General features: G+C 51.6%; 2 protein-coding genes across 2 annotated transcripts in view; one reads left to right on the top strand and one right to left on the bottom strand.

The window, feature by feature from the left end:
- The window catches only part of vwf (von Willebrand factor), a 113834-nt gene that overhangs the window by 27633 nt on the left and 71201 nt on the right, over positions 1-15000 (top strand). The window lies entirely within an intron of this gene.
- The window catches only part of LOC132464963 (otogelin-like), a 55913-nt gene that overhangs the window by 21002 nt on the left and 19911 nt on the right, over positions 1-15000 (bottom strand). Inside the window, exons 32-56 of the mRNA XM_060061597.1 lie at positions 14646-14825; positions 14245-14523; positions 13735-13852; positions 13569-13648; positions 12366-13441; positions 11673-11850; positions 11072-11214; positions 10563-10586; positions 10369-10458; positions 9750-9939; positions 8624-8841; positions 7998-8139; positions 7032-7217; positions 6379-6591; positions 6110-6214; positions 5772-5879; positions 5454-5555; positions 5090-5194; positions 4919-4956; positions 4448-4511; positions 3993-4171; positions 3627-3731; positions 2913-3032; positions 2580-2625; positions 3-173 (exon numbers count right to left, since the gene is read on the bottom strand). Coding sequence (XP_059917580.1) covers positions 3-173; positions 2580-2625; positions 2913-3032; positions 3627-3731; positions 3993-4171; positions 4448-4511; positions 4919-4956; positions 5090-5194; positions 5454-5555; positions 5772-5879; positions 6110-6214; positions 6379-6591; positions 7032-7217; positions 7998-8139; positions 8624-8841; positions 9750-9939; positions 10369-10458; positions 10563-10586; positions 11072-11214; positions 11673-11850; positions 12366-13441; positions 13569-13648; positions 13735-13852; positions 14245-14523; positions 14646-14825 — 4260 coding nt within the window. The remainder of the gene's footprint in view (positions 1-2; positions 174-2579; positions 2626-2912; positions 3033-3626; positions 3732-3992; positions 4172-4447; positions 4512-4918; positions 4957-5089; positions 5195-5453; positions 5556-5771; positions 5880-6109; positions 6215-6378; positions 6592-7031; positions 7218-7997; positions 8140-8623; positions 8842-9749; positions 9940-10368; positions 10459-10562; positions 10587-11071; positions 11215-11672; positions 11851-12365; positions 13442-13568; positions 13649-13734; positions 13853-14244; positions 14524-14645; positions 14826-15000) is intronic.

Consider the following 15000-nt stretch of genomic DNA (forward strand, 5'->3'; position numbering starts at 1 on the left):
CATAGTCATTTTGACCAATGAATGGGTGAGGTCAGGAGAGACGGTTGCGATGGTTTCAACCCCACCCCTGAACTGTGTAAATCTGGGTCTCACCGGGGCATTGCTCCTGCAGTCATCTTTTCGGATGGTGGTGCGAATGGCCACACGCTTGCAGGTCTTTCCGTCCTCTTTGCCTGGATATGTAATCACACAGGATATGAACAGAAACACTCGGAGCTCACTCGTCTGGCGAGCGCCGTGACTGAAAGCCCTTCCTTTTCCATGCAACCGAAAGAACGTTAAATGGCTGAAAAGCATTTTTGTTTATTTCTATGTGAGGGCATTTGCGCACTCATTCAAATAAATATACACGTACTGAACACATTCACACACTAATACTCCCACACAAACGCATGCATACACAGACACTGAACATATGCACACAAACTTTGAATGTATAAATACACACATTGGACCCACACACACACACAAAACATTGATCTCTTCTGCCATAGAGGCCAAAGACACTGACACACAATGAAAAGTCTATTGAGCACGACTCTTTGTTGCCCAGCAGTAGGGGCTCGCTTTGATTGACATAGGGTTCATATGGGGTGTAGTTCAGGGATTCAGCTCTCCGTTTGGCCAATGAACCTGACCTTACTCGTTCTTTGAACTAATTAAATATCAACAAAGAAATGCTGTGGGACCCTGGAATGTTTGAGGGTAGAACAATTATATTGTTGCAGATTCTATGGAATAGATCACATTAGTATTCCTGCTCATTATTGGTCTTTAACCATATTTAGAATTTACAGGAATAATTTTTCACTAATACACATTCTGATGATCTATGTTATCAAGGTATATCAAGGTGACACAAACACAAACACACGCACACACACACACACACACACACACACACACACACACACACACACACACACACACACACACACACACACACACACACACACACACACACACACACACACACACACTCAGAGGTAAACAACTGTCAGAAAGTGAGAGATTTGGGGTGGTGTTGGGTGAGGGTGTAGCGAGGCAGTACCTTTGTCACAGTTAGTACTACCAGTGGGGCTTACAGGGTTAACGGTAAATGGTAAAACACCCCCTCCAGTACCTGCGGATGCATCGTCGTTGGGCGTCCGGTTTAACGATTGTCAGGAGAACACACACAAGAACACGTTTGGTTTACAACACAGAGGCATTTCACACCAACACACCCCAGAGGAAAGGACTACTGCAGGTTTGCATGCGCTTCTCCGTTCGCTCCCTGCCGGGCTCACCCTAGCCCCCACACCATCCCACGCTCTGATCACCAGTTCACCAGAGTGTCCCGATGCGCCACACTGCAAAGGTCACCGCTAAAGCGGGTCAAGCGGATAAGGCTGTTGAATCCACAGACAGAGAGAATGTCACCTTTACCCGTTATGCAGTTGAAGTAGGTTGGGTAACGCTTTAGATTAAGGTCCTTGTAATAAGCCTTTGTTAATAGGTAATAAGACACTTATTATATGCTTATTAACATTAACTGGTGTTAATAAGAATATCTTAGTGTTAATAATAACAAAATAAACATGCTTATTGTGAGATTGTAAATACCTTTATAAGCACTTATACTTACTTAAACTCATAAGACCATTATTAATGTTATTAAGCAACCAATAAATAGTTAACAAGTTTCATATAAGTGCTTATAACAGTCTTATAGTCACACAATAAACATGTTTATAATGTTATTATTAACACTTATTGATAGTATTCTTAACACAAATTAATGTTAATAAGCAAATAATAAGGTCTTATTACATATGAACTAAGGCTTAATACAAGGACCTTAATATAAAGCGCTACCGTAGGTTGCACCCAATAGAAGAACATCCTTCTCCAAATAGTAGGAAGGACAGCAGCAAACACCTGAGTAGCAACCCCAGCCTCCAAGTTTTTCGTTGACGATTGAGTCTGTTTTCTGTTTCTTTACATTGAAATGGATCAACGGTTTGATTCTCTGCCCAGTCCCGGGCCGGATGCCCCTTCCTTAGTCCAGGTCTGGCCCGGGCTCGGGGTAAAAAATACAATGTCAATAAAAGGTTACGATTTGAAAAGGGTTGGGTTTCTGCCCAACGGCAGCACACTGGCTTTGCGACTCTTTCAGGAGAGCAAATCGGCTATTCACTAAGATTCGGCACATAGCCTAACGATGATCCGATTTTTTGTCATTCAAACAACTCAGATTAGATTAAAGCCAACAACAGCCAGCTTACTAAAACCATATGGGTTTTTCAGACAGAACGCGCCCAGGCTCGGTTAGGGTCAGGCCTAAGCCCGGAGCTATAACTCGCCAGCATCTTAACCATTAAGATCTGGGGACCAACAGCAGTGCAAAGAACTCCGCGATATAACGTCACCTGATCCCAGCAAAAGGCCTTTACGCCACCCTGTACGACCGGCCACACCCCCAAACCACTCGGCCAATAAGCCCATCCACTGCCAGGCAACAAGGCGCTCACCCCTCTGATTGACAGCCAGAAGCGTTGCTTGAGAAGCGTCGTAAAGAAAGCGTTTGCGTGACTCACATGTTTTGCAGCAGCCGTCCACGTAGCTCTGCACCACCCCGCCACCCTAGAGGAGGAGGGTTGGGCTAGTTTGAGTGACAGCAGGGCTCAACAGGGTCATGGATTCAATGACCGCATGACTGTCATGTCATGCGTCAGGTATTGACGTGTCAGGTATTGACATGTCTGTCAATAGTACCCATGCACAACCCCCCCCATGCGCACATCAGTTGGTTGCATTCTGCAACCTCACCGCAAGGCGGCGCTAAATCCTACACAATGCCCCTTTAATTGAAAACACACACACACACACACACAGACACACACACAAAAAATAAGGGCCACGGTTCTTACTTGAACACAGTCTGTGTCGTTGAAGGGCGGGCAGACCACTCCAGAAGCGAGGACCACTGCGCCCACAGATGTCTCCATACAGTCATAGCGCGTGCAGTTCTCCACCCAGGAACTCCCCGCCTGCAAAGACACACACAAACGCATGCACACACATGCGCGAGCACAAACACACACACACACACAGACACACACACACACACACACACACACACACACACACACACACACACACACACACACACACACACACACACACGCACACACGCATATTAAAGAACAGACTCCATAAGTTGAATTTCCATTTGGAATCAAACATGTTATCGAAATTGAAAGATTAATTATTGCACTCTTATCGTTCTTGGTCTCTAATCTTTCTCTTATCTGATCAACACATATACTAACAAGCTCCTTTCCTTCATGGCCTACTGCAGAGAACAGGTATTTGGGTCTGAGCTGTGTATTAAAATGCACTGTATATTACAATGTAGCCCATTGAATACCCAGCTCGGATTTGAAATTCTAATTGAATCAGGATTTCTGAAAAAGCGTAAGGAAATATAAGGTTACGTTACATTACACCTCAGGCAACCACAAGCCACTGTGGAGGCCCACCTAGACCAAGTCAGGTGGAGCTGCCTTAAGCAGCCATCAGTCACACGCACTAACACAAATCTCCCACAGGCTCATGCATCCTACGCGGTTCCCCGCTCTCACAGTGAACAGCTCTGTGGTTCCGTTGTCGCTGCTGTGGCTACAGGAGACGTTCCTACAGGAACCACAGCAAACCTGGGGGTCGGAGGAGGCCACATACACCTGGTGCTGCACAGGAGCCAGGGAGAGAAGAGCACAACGGGAAACAATGAAGAAATAAGAATTAAGGATGGTGGGGTCAATATGAAGTCACATCTGAGGGGTTGGAGTCTCATATTTTATTGCATTGATTCTACCAAAATAGATGGGATGAAATTAAAGACTACAGACTACACATCTTGATAGACTGGAAGGACACCATAGACTTCCAGCACCGCCCTTAGCAACAGTAAAGACCTGGGACATTAACACAGGACAGAGGCGACGTACTGGACCACATCTCTGGGAGCAGTTGACTGAGGCAATCTCCATGGAGTGGAAGCCCGTGTCTCGGTCCTTATTGTGCAGGCAGTGGACGGTGTAGCACAGGTCTGCCTCAAAGTACTGGACCAGAGACTGGCCCGGGCCCAGCACTGTCACACCCTGGAAAACACACACCTCTCCCTTTTCTACAAGCACACACACACACACACACACACACACAATCACACACACACACACACAATCACACACACACACACACACACACACACACACACACACACACACACACACACACACACACACACACACACAGTAGTTATAAAGCCCTTTATAAATAAAAAGTGATTTGTCAAGATACACACACACACACACACACACACACACACACACACACACACACACACACACACACACAGACACACACAGACACACACACACACACACGTTTGCAGTTTACTCACGACATGCATGCAGAGGGCAGCCGCAGTGCGTGCTGGCGTCAGGCACCTCCACCAGGAGCTCCCCCTGAAGGGAAGCAGGTTGGGTTGGACTGAGAGCTACTGTAGTAGCTCAACAAGCTGCAGTAGCTCAACAAGCTGCAGTAGCTCAACAAGCTACTGTATTTAGCTCAACAAGCTACTGTATTTAGCTCAACAAGCTACTGTATTTAGCTCAACAAGCTACTGTATTTAGCTCAACAAGCTATTGTATTTAGCTCAACAAGCTACTGTATTTAGCTCAACAAGCTACTGTGTTTAGCTCAACAAGCTACTGTATTTAGCTCAACAAGCTACTGTATTTAGCTCAACAAGCTACTGTGTTTAGCTCAATAAGCTGCAGTAGCTCAACGAGTTTCAGTAGCTCAAAGAGCTGTAGCTAGCTCAACGAGCTGCGATGCTGTGTTGGAGGGACCGAGACCTAAATTGACTTACCACTTGGCAAACGGGGGTAGAGCTGTCACATTGGCACTCTGGGAAATTTAGATATCGGGAGAGATTACAAGGGAGAGAGAGAGAGAGAGAGAGAGAGAGAGAGTCAGAGCTTCCAGAGGAAGTCATGCATAGGAACTCTTTAAGCCATGTTAAAGTGTGAGTGTCCGGTACCACAGCGCTGCTGGGGGCAGCATTGACCCGGGACCGCCGTCTGGACCAATGAGAGACCAGGATCACAACTCTCTGGTGGTCCAGGGCAGAGGTTCACGTCGCACACTGTGGACACAAGAGAACATTTAATGTTCCACCTGCATAGTGGTCATCCCTGCTGCACACACACATGGATACAAAAACACATACACACACAGTGACACACACACGCACACAAACGGACACACACTCACTTCACGGACGGACATACGGACACATGCACGCATGCACCAGGTGAACACACACACACACACACAAACAGATTGAGACATACAAACACCCACATTGAGACATACAAACACACACACGCACACACACTACATACCACAGTGGTATTGCGGACAGCATCTGCTTGTCGTGTTTAATACAACAGCCAACATTTCTCCACGGGAGCAGTTTGGGAGGGGCTCAATGCAGGACTCACACACTGCAAACAGTGAATAGTATTCAACCACAGACCGGCCATTTCAGTTAGGACATGATAAAGAATTAAGTACAGACTTGACGTGTCAGATAGGACACGTGGATGAAACAAGCACTGGCTGTTTCCAGTTATGACAAACAACAGACTGGACAAGTAATGAATCGCGTTCAACAACAGACTGGACGCTTCAGATATGACATGCTGGGGACTTCATCTCACCACACAGGTATGAGTAGCAGCATGGGCTCTCATCCCTCACTTCCACGAGGAACTGATCCTCCCTGCAGTCCGGGGCAGACACCAGGGGACAGGCTAGAGGGTCGCACTCTGGGGAGGGGGGGAGGGGGAGACACACACACACACACACACACACACACACACACACACACACACACACACACACACACACACACACACACACACACACACACACACACACACACACACACACACACACACACACACACACACAATGCTTAGTAAGGATTTAGGAAGGAGCTGCAAAGAATAGGAAGAAGGAGAAGAGAGAGCAGAAGTAAGAAAGGTTGAAAGCTCACCACATCTGTAGTCCGGGCAGCAGGACAGAGCGCTGTAGCCAATCACAAGGCGGTTACCATTGTCGCAGGGCGGGGCCTCACTCCCACAGATGGTCATATTGCACTCTGAAAGAGGAGGGAGTTAACACATTGATCACCAACTTAGCAAAGGAAAGTAAAAGGCAAAAAAATGTATTGTATTGTATTGATCGAACGAGGTCAGACGATGCCATTGTATATTCTCGTGGGGCGCACAGGAAATCCCAGAGGGGCCCGGGAGAGCAGCTCACCACAGATCTTCTTGGGGCAGCAGACCCCCTCCTCCAGGACGTCCAGCACGTACTCCCCCTCCCTCTCGCACAGAGGGGCGGGGCTGGAGCTGCAGTCGGGCTCCACGGCCACCACCGAGCCGTTGGCCAGGCACTGGTTGAGGCAGCAGCCGCGCAGGGAGCCGTTCCACACCTCGCCAGGGGCCCGGGGCCGGCCCTCGTTGTCCGTGCACACTGGGTGACCCCACCAAGAAGGCCACCCGTGTTAACACACGCGAGCACAGGCACGCGAGCGCGCACGCAGAAATACACACAGGAGAAACACACACCAACAAATGCACACACGTGAACACACACAAAGATATGCACAGAGATACCCCGCAATAAATCAATTTATATACACATACACACACGCACAAGCACCCACATGCACTTACACACTCCACAAACACACACACACACACGCACGCACGCACGCACGCACGCACGCACGCACGCACGCACGCACGCACGCACGCACGCACGCACGCACGCACGCACGCACGCACGCACGCACGCACGCACGCACGCACGCACGCACACACAGACGTACATGCATTTCCATCCCCATAAATACACTCATCATATCCAAACATACACACACTCACATCTACACACACACACCCGTCCCTTACCGCAGCGGTCCTCTGTCACGCAGTAGGAGGAGTCTGCGCGGTGCAGGATGGTCCCAGCGCGGCACACACACTCCTCGCGGACGTGTGAGCAGGTGGTCTCCTCGTAGTACTCGCGGTTCAGGCAGGTGCGCGTCGTGCACGTGCTCACACAGGACTGGTACTCCTTACCGGGGGGGCACCGCAACGCTGGGGAACACACGCAGGACGCAACGTGCACGTTTGTGTGTGCGTGTTAGCACCATTTATTATATAGTGTAAAGCCTCTATACTTTAGTGGATGGGTAGAAACATGACAGACCTTCAACTGATTCTGAGTGCACGTGCAGTGTTTGTCCAATAGGGGACTCAGGGTGCAGTTCGGTTGCGTTCCAAATCACATACTTTTTCTTCTGACTTGTAGTAAGTACTGCAGCTACCCTTACAAAGTATGTACTAGTGCACACAGTATGTATGCAATTGGGATATACTACAGGTGATTTCCCTGATTAGCAAACCTGTCGCTCCACCAATCAACTTCCACGGTCTCTGTAGATGTGACGTATCTACTGCTGCTCAGAGCATTGTGGGGCAGAAGAGCCAAAAAGCATGCTGGCTAGCATGCTGCAAAATGCGACCAGATGTAGTAATTGCAAAATCCTGGTATTTCTTCTGGCATACTATGGTAGTATGGGTATTGGAACGCAGGGTAGGACCCTAGATCATAGACCATAGCAGTGTCCGATATAGGGAAGATATATGTTCCAGAAGGGGAAGCCTCTGGCTAGGTTGATACCAGAAGAATACCAGAATATCCTCCATCCATACTTCCGTTTTGACCATATTTGGACAAATTGTTTCCTAGTGTGCTTTGAAAACGGATATGTCCATCATGTGTCCTGTGCCTCTTCCCTTGATCAGGCTATCTACTCAATGCTTGTCTCGACGGTCAGAATTGAGTGAGATTAATATGTGTGTGTGTCCACTCACGGCAGAAGTTGTGTCTCCTCCAGCTGATGCAGACGCTGTGTGTGTAGCAGACTGCCACGTATGCTGCCATGAAGTCGCACTGGTGGTCTTTATAGTGGAGGTCCCCCGCCCACATGATGTCACAGAACTGCTCTGGGGACACCTGCACACACACAGGTAGACCCACGTGCAAAGAAACACACACACACACACACACACACACACACACACACACACACACACACACACACACACACACACACACATAACCATCGCATGTTTGATTGGTAACATGCTTTTGAGTCCTTATTTAAATTCACAGTGTGTGAATTGGAGGAAAAAGCCTCTATGCCAGACTCGCTGTCCACCTGGAACCTTCTACAGTCTAAATGTTGGTCAACGTCCTATTGATTTAAACCGTGACGGTAAGTGGTTCCATTTTTGTTGGTAGTTGTAACCTTGTTTCATTTCATTTCATGCTGCTTCTTGGCCAGGTATTTTTAAATCTCAATGAGTCTCTACCGGGTTCATTTCATTTATTTTTTCGAAAAGCATGCAACACCCAACCAAACATCTGTGTTTTGTCCACAGACATTTAACCAAGACTGGGCCGTGGGCGTCCCCGGGGGTGCTGGGTGGAGGCTGACCTTGCTGTGGCAGGGTGTGAAGGCTCTCTGCCGCAGCATGGAGAGGCACATGGAGCAGTCCCCCGTGGTGCAGTTGTCCCCCACCCGCCGCATGTGCTCCGTCTCGTCCGACGTCTGCACCTTCCAGGCCTGCAGGAACAGCCTCATGTCCGTCAGCTCACGCACCACCGTGCCGTTGGGCAGCTTCAGGTCGTCCGCCGGGTTCCCGTCACAGCAGCCTGGCATGGGGGAGAGAGGGGGGGAGAGAGGGGGAGAGAGGTGGAGAGAGGGGGGAGAGGAGAGAGAGAGGGGAGGGAGAGGGGAGGGAGAGGGGGAGAGGGAGAGAGAGGGGGAGAGAGAGGGGGAGAGGGGGGGGGAGAGGGGGGAGAGAAGGGGGGAGAGAGAGGAAGGGAGAGGGGGAGAGAGGGGGAGAGAGGGAGAGAGAGGGGGGGAGAGAGGTGGAGAGAGGTGGAGAGAGAGGAGAGATAGAAGGGGGAGAGTGGGAGAGAGGGGGGAGAGAGAGGGAGAGAGGAGAGAGAGAGGGAGAGAGGAGAGAGAGAGGGAGAGGGAGAGAGAGAGAGAGAGAGAGAGATAGAAGGGAGAGAGGCGGAGAGAGAGGAGGAGAGAGGGAGAGAGGGGAAGAAAGGGGGAGCAAATGGGGGATGGAGAGAGGGATAGAGAGAGGGGGAGAGGGAGGGAGAGAGTGGAGAGGGGGGGAGAGAAAGGGAGAGAATGGGGAGGTGAGCGGGAGAGAGAGGGGGAGAGAAAGAGGGAGAGGGAAGGGGAGAGAGGAGAAAAAGAGGGACAGAGAGGGGGGAGAGAGAAGAAAGGGAGAATATTTAGAGGCTAGCTCTAAAACGTCATACCACAATTTTGCAATGATTTAGTTTGTGCAAGTGGATGTGCGTATTATCAGTGTCAGTGTGCATATGTGTGCCATGTTTGCATGTACTGACCATACGGGCCTTAGATGTGTCATGTGTCTGTTGAGAGATTGTGTTTAGAGAGGCTCTGTGTGTTTAGAGAGCATCGAGAGTGTTACTATTGGGAGAATGTGTGTTTAGAGAGCGTCAGTGTGTTTAGAGAGCTTCTAGTGTGTGTCTGCTGAGAGAATCTGTGTGTGCGTGCGTGAGTTTGCGCCTCTGACCACACAGGCCGCGGGTGTGTCCCGTCTCGTTGCGGGGGGCGGTGTACTGCAGCACCATGATGCCGGTGCTGTGGTACCACTGGATGCCGACCCCCCCGGGGGTCTGCAGCAGGTACATGCTGCCCGTGTCGTCCATGTGCAGAGACTGGCGGGAGAACGGCAGCTTGGCCGGCCGGTAGTTCACCAACACCTGGACACACAAGCATAAATGCACACACACACATGCACGCAGACACACACACACACACACGCACACGCACAGGCACACACACACACACACACACACACACACACACACACACACACACACACACACACACACACACACACACACACACACACACACACACACACACACGCGTGCATACACACACACAAACACACATACAAAACTAAATTATATTGTGTCATGGACTATCATTTTAAATGATGGTCTTTGGACAAAGCATGATTAAATGTGTCTGCCTGGGAGCCTTTTGGCATGGGTGTTGAGGGAATCCAACCTCTAACCCTGGCTGGCAGTGCTGAAGCCAACGCTTGACAGGCCCAATTAGATTACATTAGATCAGGTTGGTTTAGATTAGGTTCAATCCATTTAGAATGTGTTGCTGTGGGTTGCCTTGCGGTCCAGCCGGTTGATGAGGATGCGGTAGGTGGAGGTGGTGATGTTCAGCTTCATGAAGCACAGGCCTGACGGGCCACTGGGACCCTGAAGGATCAGATGATGGGGAGGGGTGAGTCCCATCATGGTGTTCGTTATCATTCACAACGCTGTACTCTATCATTATGAGGAGAACCAGAGGGTCTACTTACCGGCCGTCGGATGGAGTTAACGCTCTACAGGGGAAACAGAGAACAGGGAGGAACCCTCTGTCACTTACAATGATTCAAATACCATGTTGTAGCATGCTAACCTAGCATTAGCATGCTAATGTAGCGATGGAATCAGGAAAACATGGGACGTGATGGTAACTGTCCATTGTGCCAATGGATGGTGTCTTAATGTATTATTATTATTGGGGTTGGATGTCATTGGCCTGTTGTAGCACACTAATGTAGCATTAGCATGAGCATGTGCGGGTTAGATATGTTCCTCATCCATTAGTAGACAGTAAACATTGGGGTTTGAACCCGGAACCTTTCGGCGTGGAGTCAGACACCCTACTAAATTATCCTTTCCCCAAAGGTAACGAGGGTAGTACCGTCTTGAGATTTCCAATCAATTTAAAATCAATATTAGTCTATCCCTTAATCCGAGTCTCAAATCGGCATCACAAGCCCCAGTCCCAGTGGGGGTCCCCGGTCAGCCCCGCTGGTGTTACCTGGCTGGTGGGACACTTCTCCACGGTGCCGATGATGGTCTCTCTGGGCAGCTGGACCAGGATGTAGGAGCCGTTGTCGTACAGAGCCACGTTGTTCCCGTCGAAGGTGATGACGCGCAGGTCGGACATGACGGAGCAGCGGCCTGCCGGAGACGCGAGGGCGGTGACGTTAGGGTAATCCGCATTATGCTGACCGTCAGGCCTCGGCGCGTGGACAATAGTCTGCCCTGAGCAGCAACCCAATGCATTTCAGTCTGTCCCAACTGCGTTCGTAGAATCTGGTTTAATAAATGAGAATTTATAAAATCATAATTTAATTTCTATTCATTGCTTGTTGGCTGTTTTACATGCACTTTTTTTTATAGCGCTTCTGCCCTTACTGTATTTGTACTTAGAATTTAAAAATCGAGTGTTTTATTGTGATTTCACTTTGGTTTTGTAAAGTAATAATTATCTCCAAACATAACTAGAGCACTTCTTTTAGCATCAGAGAGAGCAGCTTTCACAAACTCTGTGATCACACCAAAGGGATTTTGAAAACATCGTCACGATCTCTAAGAGAACCCGTGTCACGGAGGGCGGGGGGGGGGGGCGGCCTCACAGGGGCACTGCCACTGGGGGCAGCAGGGGTCTGTGTTGCTGAGCAGCGGCAGGCCCAGCAGGCTGCAGTGGGGCTGGCTGGTGTTGTAGCGGCAGTGGAGGGAGGCGTTGTGGAGGAGCAACTCCCCGTTGAAGCAGATCAGCTCGGCACACTCGTCCAAGCGGTACGAGTACGGTGGCTGTGGGGGGACAAACCAGTGAAAACACACTCAAACACAACCAAGCGCACGATAATACAAACACATGCTAATCTTTTCCTTATGGAAAGATAAGGATGAAGCAATTGCCTGCATTCTTTGTCTGAATCTTCCAGTATATGTATATTACGTGTATTAGACATAATACTCTCCTCTTTCCTACAGTTATTCTTCTGTCAGCTATAGGAATGCAGTAAAAGAGCTAAAGAAATATATGAAGTTAAAGAGAAGACAGCTGATAGTCTTGGTCATAAAACAATTACTTTCTTGAAGAGTGGTTAGTTTATCCGTGACCCACTTAGGTGCATAAACACGTGAAAACTCATTCCAAAGCCTATTTCGTCGTTGGGCACCTCACTCCTAAATATACATCTAGCAACACACCAGTCACATCATGTGTTCCAGCAGACGCCAGCCTTCCACTGGATGAGGTTGCCTTCCATTGAGCACTCTCAACCCCAAGACGGGTGGGTACCTACCGTACAGGTGGTACCTACCGTACAGGGCGTGGTCGGTAGGACGGACGGACGGGCGGTGGTCGACACCTCTCCGACCGCGGTAGAGGTCTCAGGGCTCCTGGACATCGCCGTGGTGACAGACTCGGCCGAAGATGCGTGTGTGCCGAGCCGCGCCGGCGTGGTCGTCGCGGCGACGGCGGCCGTCGTGTCCACAGGGCGTGTCTCTGTGGTGCCGATCGTGTGGAGGGGGCGCGGCTGTGGTGGGGTTGCCGTGGCGGCGGCGGCGGCGGCGGTGGTAACCGGACGAGAGGTGTAGCCGGGTGTGGTGACTGTGGCTTCCGACGGGGTCGGGGACGGAGCGAGGGTGGTGCTGTGGGAGGGTGGGGGCGGGGAGGAGGGGCTGGAGGGGGCCACAGAGGGGCCGGCCGTCGTCGCAACCGGCCTGGCTCCGGCGTCGGGCGTGGTCGGTGCGGAGGTGGCGTAATGGGCGGGGCCGGCGGGTGGTGGTGTTGTTGTTGTTATCGGGGCGGAGGAGGGGGCCGTCCCCGTGGTTACGGCATGAGTGATTCCTGGGGTTGCTCCGGTACGGCTGGTGGTGGTGGTGGTGGTGGTGGTGGTGGTCATCCCTGTGGGACTGGAGGGAGGGTGAGGGGGGGCCACGGGTGTGGTGGTGGTGGTGGTGGTGGTAGTGTTGGTGGTGGTGGTGGTGGTGGTGGGAGATGTAGGAGGAGAGACGGAGGGGGTTCTGGGGGTGACCCGTCCTGTGAAGGCGACAGTGGGTCGACTGGGAGTGGTTAAAGGGCTGGTAGCACCCACCGTGGTGGTGGTTGGTCTTGCAGTGGTGGGCGGGGAGGGTGTGCTGGTCCCTCTGGTGGATGCTCTGGTGGTGGTGGTTGTGCGGGTGGGGGTGGTGGTGGTGGTGGTGGTGGCGCGTGTGGCGGTTGTGGTGGCTGCACTAGTGGGGGTGGGAGCTGGGGTGGTGGTGCTGGTGGTGGTGCCGGTGGTGGAGGTAGTGGAGGCGGCGGTGGTGGTGGTGGAGGTGGGCGGGGCTGTAGTGGTTCTGTTGGACCGGGTCACGTACGCGAAAGGAGTCGGGGTCGGCGGGAGGGTCACACCTGGAACAGAGAAAACACGCCATTTTGTTTTGTGTGCATCGTGTATCTTTTCGAGTGTGTGAAAGGCTCGATAAGACGCTAGGGGCCGGCATGCGTTCATTCAGAGTCGATGGAGATGGACACTCACAGTCCTCGATGTAGACACACCTCCTGGTGACCTCGTCCAGGACCATGTTCTGGGGACAGCGGGGGAAGCAGCCCTCCACACTGGAACGCAAGGCAAACACACACCATTACCGCACACGCACTACTCGAGTCCACTGACGGCTGCGTAGACAAACGGAGGCTCGTACGGCGGCAGGAAGTGGCAGCGCGTGGCTCTGGGGTCGTTGCAGGTGTGGACGCACGGGCTGGCGCAGGCCTGGTAGCGCCACTCACACATCATGCGGTACGGGATGACGAAGCTGCTCTCTGAGGACAGAACAGAGTTCACAGGTCAGCGGGAATAGTTCACCTGTTGCAGGTTATGTCTGAGTGGGGATGTATGTATGAATGCATGTATGTGTGTGCGTGCGTGCGTGTCCGTGTGTGTGCATACGTGCGTGTCCGTGTGTGTGCGTGAGTGCATGGATGTGTGTATGGGTGTGTCAGTGCATGTGTCTGTCTGTGCATGTGTGCGTGTCTGTGTGGGTGTGGGTGGGCATGCGTGCATGAGTGTGTGTGTGCGTGCATGGGTCTGAGTGTGTGTATGTGTGCGTCATTGCGTGTGTGTGTGGGTGTGCCTGAGTGCATGAGAGCGTGTGTGCGTGCGTGCGTCAGTGAGTGTGTATGTGTGTGTGTGTGTGAGTGTGTGTGTTGCTGACCCTGCAGGGAGAAGCTGCTGCTGGCTCTGAAGCCCGCTGTGTTGTCGTATCTCTGGACTCGGGCCGCCGTGCGCGTCAGCGTCAGGAAGAAGCCCGGTTGGCTGAGCAGCTCGAAGGAGGTGTGGCCCGGCACGAACAGTCCCTGGTGCTGGATGAACGTTCCCCTGCGGCCAAACTCCGCCCCTCGAGCCCAGCGCTCCAATTGGAGGTGGCTGCGCCCCGACACAACCAGGAAGTAGTTAGGTCTCTCCGCCGACTCCAGGGACACCATGGGAACGCCTGGGAAGACGGAGACACCAGGAAGGACCATTAGACCTGCACTCACCGACCGGTATCTGTTCGTCACCTTAGATCAAAATCATCTCAACAGCTCTCTAGCCCCGAGCTCTGGAGTGGCTCACGTGAGGCCCGGTCCTTCTGCAGGGCGGCGGTGACCATGAAGTTGAAGAGCAGGCTGGGTGGAGGGAGCGCCCCGGGGCGGTCCCTCAGCAGGGGGAACACTGAGCCGCTGGAGTAGTTGGCCCCCAGCACCGTGTCGTTGTACGCAGCACTCACCAGGGAGAAGGGCCCGTCCCCCAGCTCTGTGGACAGCAGGACGGCCATGAGGAGGAGAGCTGATACTGGGCCTTAGTACACCAGTACTGAGACTGGTACTGATACTGGGCCTTAGTACACCAGTACTGAGACTGGTACTGATACTGGGCCTTAGTACACCAGTACTGAGACTAGTACTGATACTGGGCCTTATTAAACTAG

Source organism: Gadus macrocephalus, chromosome 9, assembly GCF_031168955.1.
Source record: "Gadus macrocephalus chromosome 9, ASM3116895v1".
Taxonomy (NCBI): Eukaryota; Metazoa; Chordata; class Actinopteri; order Gadiformes; family Gadidae; genus Gadus; species Gadus macrocephalus.